The sequence below is a fragment of the Magnolia sinica genome, chromosome 18 (genome assembly GCF_029962835.1).
Source record: "Magnolia sinica isolate HGM2019 chromosome 18, MsV1, whole genome shotgun sequence".
Taxonomy (NCBI): domain Eukaryota; kingdom Viridiplantae; phylum Streptophyta; class Magnoliopsida; order Magnoliales; family Magnoliaceae; genus Magnolia; species Magnolia sinica.
Window position 1 is genome coordinate 12,669,066 of NC_080590.1, and position 6,910 is coordinate 12,675,975.

At 42.4% G+C, this 6,910-nt stretch overlaps 1 protein-coding gene across 1 annotated transcript; it reads left to right on the plus strand.

Moving 5' to 3' along the window:
• Window positions 1-1,603: 1,603 nt before the first annotated feature.
• LOC131232221 (BAG family molecular chaperone regulator 7) lies at window positions 1,604-6,710 on the plus strand. The gene is made up of 3 exons (XM_058228418.1): window positions 1,604-2,406; window positions 5,708-5,998; window positions 6,199-6,710. The coding sequence occupies exons 1-3, from the start codon at window positions 1,687-1,689 to the stop codon at window positions 6,430-6,432; spliced, it is 1,245 nt and encodes a 414-aa protein (XP_058084401.1). The 5' UTR covers window positions 1,604-1,686; the 3' UTR covers window positions 6,433-6,710.
• The last annotated feature ends 200 nt before the right edge of the window (window positions 6,711-6,910 follow it).

A 6,910-nucleotide genomic window follows, 5' to 3' on the forward strand; every position in this document is an offset into this window, starting at 1 on the left:
TTTACCCTTTTTATTTTTATTTTTAAAACTATGTGGTAAAGTGGGGTTGATTTCTGGCGAACATCACAGTGGACCTATGTTCCTTGGGTCAGGGTCAGAGGCGATCTGTGCCCTAGATGACCTATGTAAGTGGAGTGGGTTACAACGGGATTTTAACAGTCTACATTCGTTGGACGGGGATTAGCTATTAATAGGTTAAGCAGACAGATTCACTAACTATGATGTACGTGTTGCATCCATACCATCCATTCATTTCAAGAGATCATTTTAGAACTAGAGCCAAAAAAATAAGCAAATCCAAAAGGTGTGCCCCACCAAAAAAAAAAAAAAACAAACAGGGATTGAATGCCTGTCATTGGAAACTTGTGCCTACCATAGTAATTTTGTGTTTTCCTTTCATCCATGTCTGTATTAACTAATATGATCTCAAATAAACTTTAATGGGCCGTAGGAAGGTTTCAACACTGGGTGTCACGCTCCTCACCATTTTAACTAACAGGTCTACTTGAACTTTGGATCCGCTAATTCATTGGCTCATGCTTTAAAATGATTTCTTCAAATGTATGAAGGATGTGGATATAACAAATAGGTTAATGTGGCCCACAAAACACGGTGATGTAACTTTGAATAGCGAATTAGCTACTCAACCTGTAAATCCGCGTATGAACGGTCAGGATAAGGAAGAAATAATGTCATTACGGACGCGGCGATTCTGTACTAACTTTATCCAAAAAAATGTTTCCAGCTGTTCCGCACCTTTCTTTTTCGGGCACGATTTCAATGCGTACACGGCACACGTGAGGACGGTATCTCTCACCATTAAAGGATGCCTTAAGAGGGAATCCAGAAGCATTTAAAATTTCGATTTCTTAAAATATCTTGATATTTGTGTTGAGATTCCCACCATCATGAATGGATGGTGACGGATATGAGTTTCCGAATTCACGGTGTACATATGCAGCAAACAGTTTTACCCTTCGATGCCGTATCCCATAGTCCGCGGATTACTCAACCAATTTCGGAATTCCGTGTTTAGGACACATGTATCAATGATCGAAACTGTTCAACGGCTATTTCTCTCCTTAGTAGGCCATTCGAAAGCATTAAGATCCTAACCATTCAATCTATGGACAGATGACATTTCACTTCAGTACTCGGGCGACTACCAACATTTTACCTTCAGAACGTAAAGGTACCACGACTTGTGGTACGCACCATCTTGCCCGTCAACACATCAAGAAAGTAAGAAATCAGTACCACGAAAAGATTTAGGGATTACTATGAAGATATCTTGAGAAAAAATCATGCCTTCCTGATCATCAGGTGGGACACACCGTTATAATCAATGATAAACGCACGTTCTTACTCACCATATAGGTGTGGCCTACCTAGTGATCTAATCTCATGCTTCCCAATAATCGTGATCTTCGTTGCAAGGGATATAGTATTCATGGTACTGATTTCTCACACTCTGGCAAGTTGGCAGTAAAGATGGTACGGTACCAGAAGGTGAGTTACCTTTGCTTGTAGATAGTCAGTTCTCTGCACACCTATTGCCCTTTTGTCCGCATTTCTAACCTTTTTCTTCTTCACTGCTTTACAGATAGTCTCTTTACTCTGCTATCCTTTTCTGCTCTGTATACCTCTCTATCGATCTCTTCCCCATTACCATCCATCGCCGAAACGATGAGCGGATTCAAGAGAGTCGATCATCTCGAACCTTCTTCGTCTTTGTTCTACAGAGAAGCCTCTTTCTTCAGATCCCAAGCCCCTTTCCTACTCCCATTCTCTCCGTACGTCGCTGAAGACGAAGAGCTTGCTTTTACTCTCGATCTCCTAAACCCTAAACCTACTTCCAGCCTCTTCGATCTCTCTGCCCAATGCCTCATTTCTCCTCCTTATGCCCCTCCGTCGCCTTTCGATCTGTTCGAAACCGCGACGGATCTTATCCAGATCGAGAGAACCCTCTTCTCCTCATCCATCCGGAGGTTCCAGGAGCGAAAGGACACGTCTTTCTATCTGAAGAATCTCGCCGACCGGGTCTCCGCCCTCGAGCTCGGGTTCGATCGGGTGCTCAATGGAAGGACCAACGGTGGAGAAAGGAAGTTCAAATGGACAGCTGAGATCAAGGCGCCGGAGAAGAAGAACGGCGTCGATCGGAAGTATACATGGACGGCGGAGATAAAGGGTGAGGGGCGTGACTTGGAGAAGAACTGCAAATGGATGGCTGAGTATAAGGGAAAAGGGAAGGACTCTCCAGTCTCGCACACGTATACTTTCAAGGCGTCCACGGCTCCTCCTGCTGGGTCCACCAAAGCTAGTAAGAAGGCTGCGAAGGATTCGAATGCCACCACACATGTGGTGGAGATTGAGGACACGGATCGGCCGGCTGTTGCTTTAAGGCGGGTCAGTAATCGCAAACGTTTGAGTAGATATCTAATCACCCACGTTTAATATCCTAGGGGCAAGTTGGTGGGAAGTCGTTTTAGCTACTACTGATTCAGGTGGTCTCTTCGTCTCTCGTTGGTGGGAATGAGGACTTAAGGTGGTCCCACCAGAGTGGAAGTTGGAGCGACCTGAAATGGTAGTGAAAAAGGTGAATTTATACAAGCTCATGCTTCTACAGTGCCTTTCAGCTTTGTACAAGTGGGGCCGTGGTTCAATCATCCACGCCCTTGATATAAGGGGCCTCACACTGGATCGCCTATGCAGTAAAAAAACTCCCAGATGGGAAGATCTGGGTGTATAATATTTGGTCTTTCTGTGTATTAGTTAAGGTGGACCCTTCCTATGGAACGGTTAGGATTCTTCTAATCTGGGGGGTTTTAACTGGATCCATCCAGTGGGTCTTATAATATCAATGGTTTTGATCACTGAACGATGGATCCAACTTGCCCATCTGAGTAGAGCACTGTATTACCTCCTGAAGAAAGCTTTGATGCTCCGGCAGTGTGATGATTTATATGTATGTATACAGGAAAATTTATATATTGATTTAAGTGGTTCAAATCGTGGGCCCTACTTCAGTTGCATCGTGACTCACCATATACACAGGACCAAGGATCCTAATGGGCTGATTGATGGTCATCTATTTGACAGTTAACATGGAAGCTAGTGAATGGCCCAAATTTATTCGATCATGATTTGGACAGTACATATATGCCGTCTCTACGACAAATAGAAGAGCAAGGTTCATGGTCTATACCATTGATCTTATGGACCACACTATTGGTAACCGATACCAAAAAACCTCCCAGATTGGCAGTTCCTAGTGATCGGAACATTTTTACCTTTTCTCTGTTGAACTTGGACAATCCCAGTTTCTTTTCGTTTCTTCTCTCTCTTTCTATCTCTGTCAACAGTCTATTAACAGGACGTCTGATAGAAGGGTGAGAATTGTCTGTGCGCACTTGTGTAGACTAAGGCATGGTAATTCCTATGCATATAGTGTGCACTGAGAAGTGAGGTCTTTGGTTATTGTTAATTTGTTTCAGAAGATTTGATTAGCTACAGCGTAATGATGTGATCTCTAGACATTGTATTTGGAGTCTTGGACAAGTGTGGCCTGTGGATGGGTGATCCATTCTGCTGATATGATGATCTGCTCTGTGGCTTAGGGAATTCCCCTCAAATCAGAGATTGAACACTCACCATTTCGACATTGGTCTGCAAATAGAAAGTGAAGAAGAGAATACAGCAATGGTCCACATTCAATGGGGAAACACAACTATTGGATGGATATTGGATATGGTTTCGAGTCTGCGGGATTGGGGACATGGTCCATCTGTGTTGGAGCCAGTCCACATCAACGCTCTTGATCACTGTGCTATGGGTTCTACTTGTCCAAATTCAAGGCTTCAGGATACATTGTCCTTGGATTCAGAGGGTAACATGACTCTTACCTTCTTACATTTAGATTTCTGTCAATGGCCATCTGACCCTAAACCTTTAGCGGAGAAAAGGATTTGGTGAACTAATGAAAACTGACTGAGCGAATAAATCTATGGAGATCATCTGAGTGCATATTTGGTGTTGCTTCTAGCAGCTGTAGAATAGATTCTCAGTAAACAATTCTCTAAAATTGTTTCTTGAGAATTGCTTATGTGAAAAGTAATTTCCACATGATAGTTTCAATGGTGAGCGTTGAATCCCTATGGCTTGGCCTACTTTTAAGTCTACCTCATTTTTTGGAGTCATACCCTAACATGACATGGTGAAACAGGATGGACGGAGTGAATGTCTTATGGTCATTGTGGTGGTAGGCTCCACATCATTTCATGTGGGGGTTATAGGAGAAAGTCACATTTGGCTTCTCTAGAGATGAGATTTGCTAAGCCGACATGCGTGTGCAATACAACTCATGTATATGCCACATGTTTGCCATCATGGCATGTAGGTCTGAGATCCAATCTTCATTAGAAAGGCACCACTGTATTGATGCCCTAGCCCAAGAATTATGTTGATCCATTGGTCAGGTGGGCTACAGTTCGCAACACAAAGTACAGCTCTAAAACACTCTGCTGATCTTTTCTAACCTATCCACCTTCCAATATTGGGGCCCACCTGAGTGGACAAAATTAATTTCAGGGAAAACATGGTTGGACCAATTTTCTCGGACCACGTGTGTGGAGGTGTATGGCTCTACACAAGTATGCAATTAACACTTTCCACAGGAGAGAGGTTCAATTGTATGAATGTTTTTTGCAAGTTTGCATAAGCGGAAACGGCTATAGGAAACGGGGGACTAGGCATTGAGGAAAAAGGTGCAAATTTGGAAAATTGTTTTTCTAAAATTGATTAAGTGGCTAACCAAAGACTCTTGGAGTGTCAAAAAGTTATTTTCAGAAGCAAAATTAGAAAAAAGAAAACTTTTTTTTAGCAAAGCCAAACAGGGCCTTAGTGCAGATTAATAATGAATTGCTTACTGGGGCCTCAAATTCTTGACAGGAAGCTAGTTTGGGTATTGGTATGCATGAGTGCCATTATTTGATTGGAAATACTTTTCCTTTATTACACCTATGCCTGGATTTTGAAATGAATGGGTCAGCAATATTCAAAATTTGATTTTGCCTGTTCATAGTGTTCTTCAACTCTGCCTATAGCATATCTCATTGTTGTAAACGACATAAGAATTTCCAGGAAGAAAGCATTGGGAGCTGTTTTCATTGCTTGAATGCAGCATTAAATGGGTGTGAAACTGGGAAAGGTTGAGCGGCAGGTAAATGTTGGAGATTTACAAGGTCTGGGAGTGTAAAAAAGAAACTAGTAAACAACGGATGGGACCATTGAGGTTCACATGTGTTGCCCAGTCCGTTTATGTTGCAGGGCATATTGAACTGCCACCCCTCTGGTGGGTCCCACTGTGTAGGGCTCCTAGCCCAAAAGTAAGGTGGGCCGTGAATGAAACAAATGGATGGCTAGAGAAACCTGGTTTAGCAGTTCACTTATTTTTAAATTTTGGAATACTTCTGCAACATCTCTCTTCCAATGGTAGACAATGACTAACAAAAGAAGACATGGCGAAACAAATCCAGTAGAATTACATCTCTTGCCTAAAATGATTTGTTTTGATCTCCTGAATGATGGTTTGCCATGTCCATAGTCATGTGGCACTTCTCTGGTAAATTTGGGTTGTTTATTTTTGTTGGTCTTTTTTTTTTCTTCTTCATCTTCTTTTATTATTTATTTATTTATTTGGTTTTTGAAGGCTTTTACTAGGAGGGCTGCTGTTGTTAATAATAGTAAGGGTAAGAAAAAGGACTTATCACCACTAGATGCAGCATTGATAATCCAGATGAGCTTCAGAGCTCACCTGGTCCGTCGATCCCAGGTGCTTCGTGCACTTCGAGATCTGGCAGTGGCCAAAGCTAAGTTGAAAGAGATCAGAGCCCTATTCTCAAATTACTCCTATCGCCGGCGCATCACCGTTGACGCAGAAGAGCACCAGAGGTTCTCTGAGAAAATTATTGTTCTCCTCCTCACTGTTGATGCCATCGAGGTAAATTCAATTTGTTGTTGTTGCTTCTATACATTACATGTACTGAATTATTATTGATTCTCAAGAAGGTTCAAAGCATGACCTTTGGGTATCTACACTTGCCAAAGTTCATGCTTGTTATTAATTAAATGATCTGCGTACGGCCATATTTCACTGAATTGTCATTTTCTCAAAGCATTTGGCAATTGCTGCACTTTTAGGGACCGGATCATATAGTTCGAGCTGCGCGCAAGTCGATTGTTGATGAGCTGGAGGCCATGCTTGATGTGGTGGACCCACAGCCACCTGGGAAGTTGGGTTCAATGAAGAGGAGGAGGTTTGATCTGCCTGAGAATGGACCCATCAGTAAGGAAATGGCGTCGGGTGTGGCGGAGGTGGTGCAGATGCTTGATGAAGAAGACCATGGGAGCAGTGCTGCCTTCCGTGACTTGTGAAAACCAGAAAAAAATGACCCTTCTATTATCACTGTTCTCCCCTTCATCAGGTGAGGTGACAAAAGGACTTTTTGTGTCTTATTATTATCATGGGGGCTGAAAGAGCATGGGCATTAGGAATTGTAGGCTTTGTTGAATCTTGTTGTTGATAGGGAACTGGAACTTTTGAGGGAATGGTTTATTTATTTATTTTGCTGCTAGTCTTGTTTGTATTGAGGTAACATGTTTTCTTTTTTTCTTAAACTTGATTTCCTTAGTATAAGCTAGGTTTAAAGTCAGCTGATATAGGATGACATATCAGTTTCTGTGGCTGCTGTCAGTCAGTATTTTTGAAGGGGAAAAAATCATCATCATCTTCATATCCTTGTCCTGGCTATTAGGGGTCCACTTCTTGCATAGAACCGTGATGACCAGTTGCCTACCTGGCATCGACCGTCTTTTACCCGGGCCAGTTCTTAGTGGCTATGTTCCAGGAAGT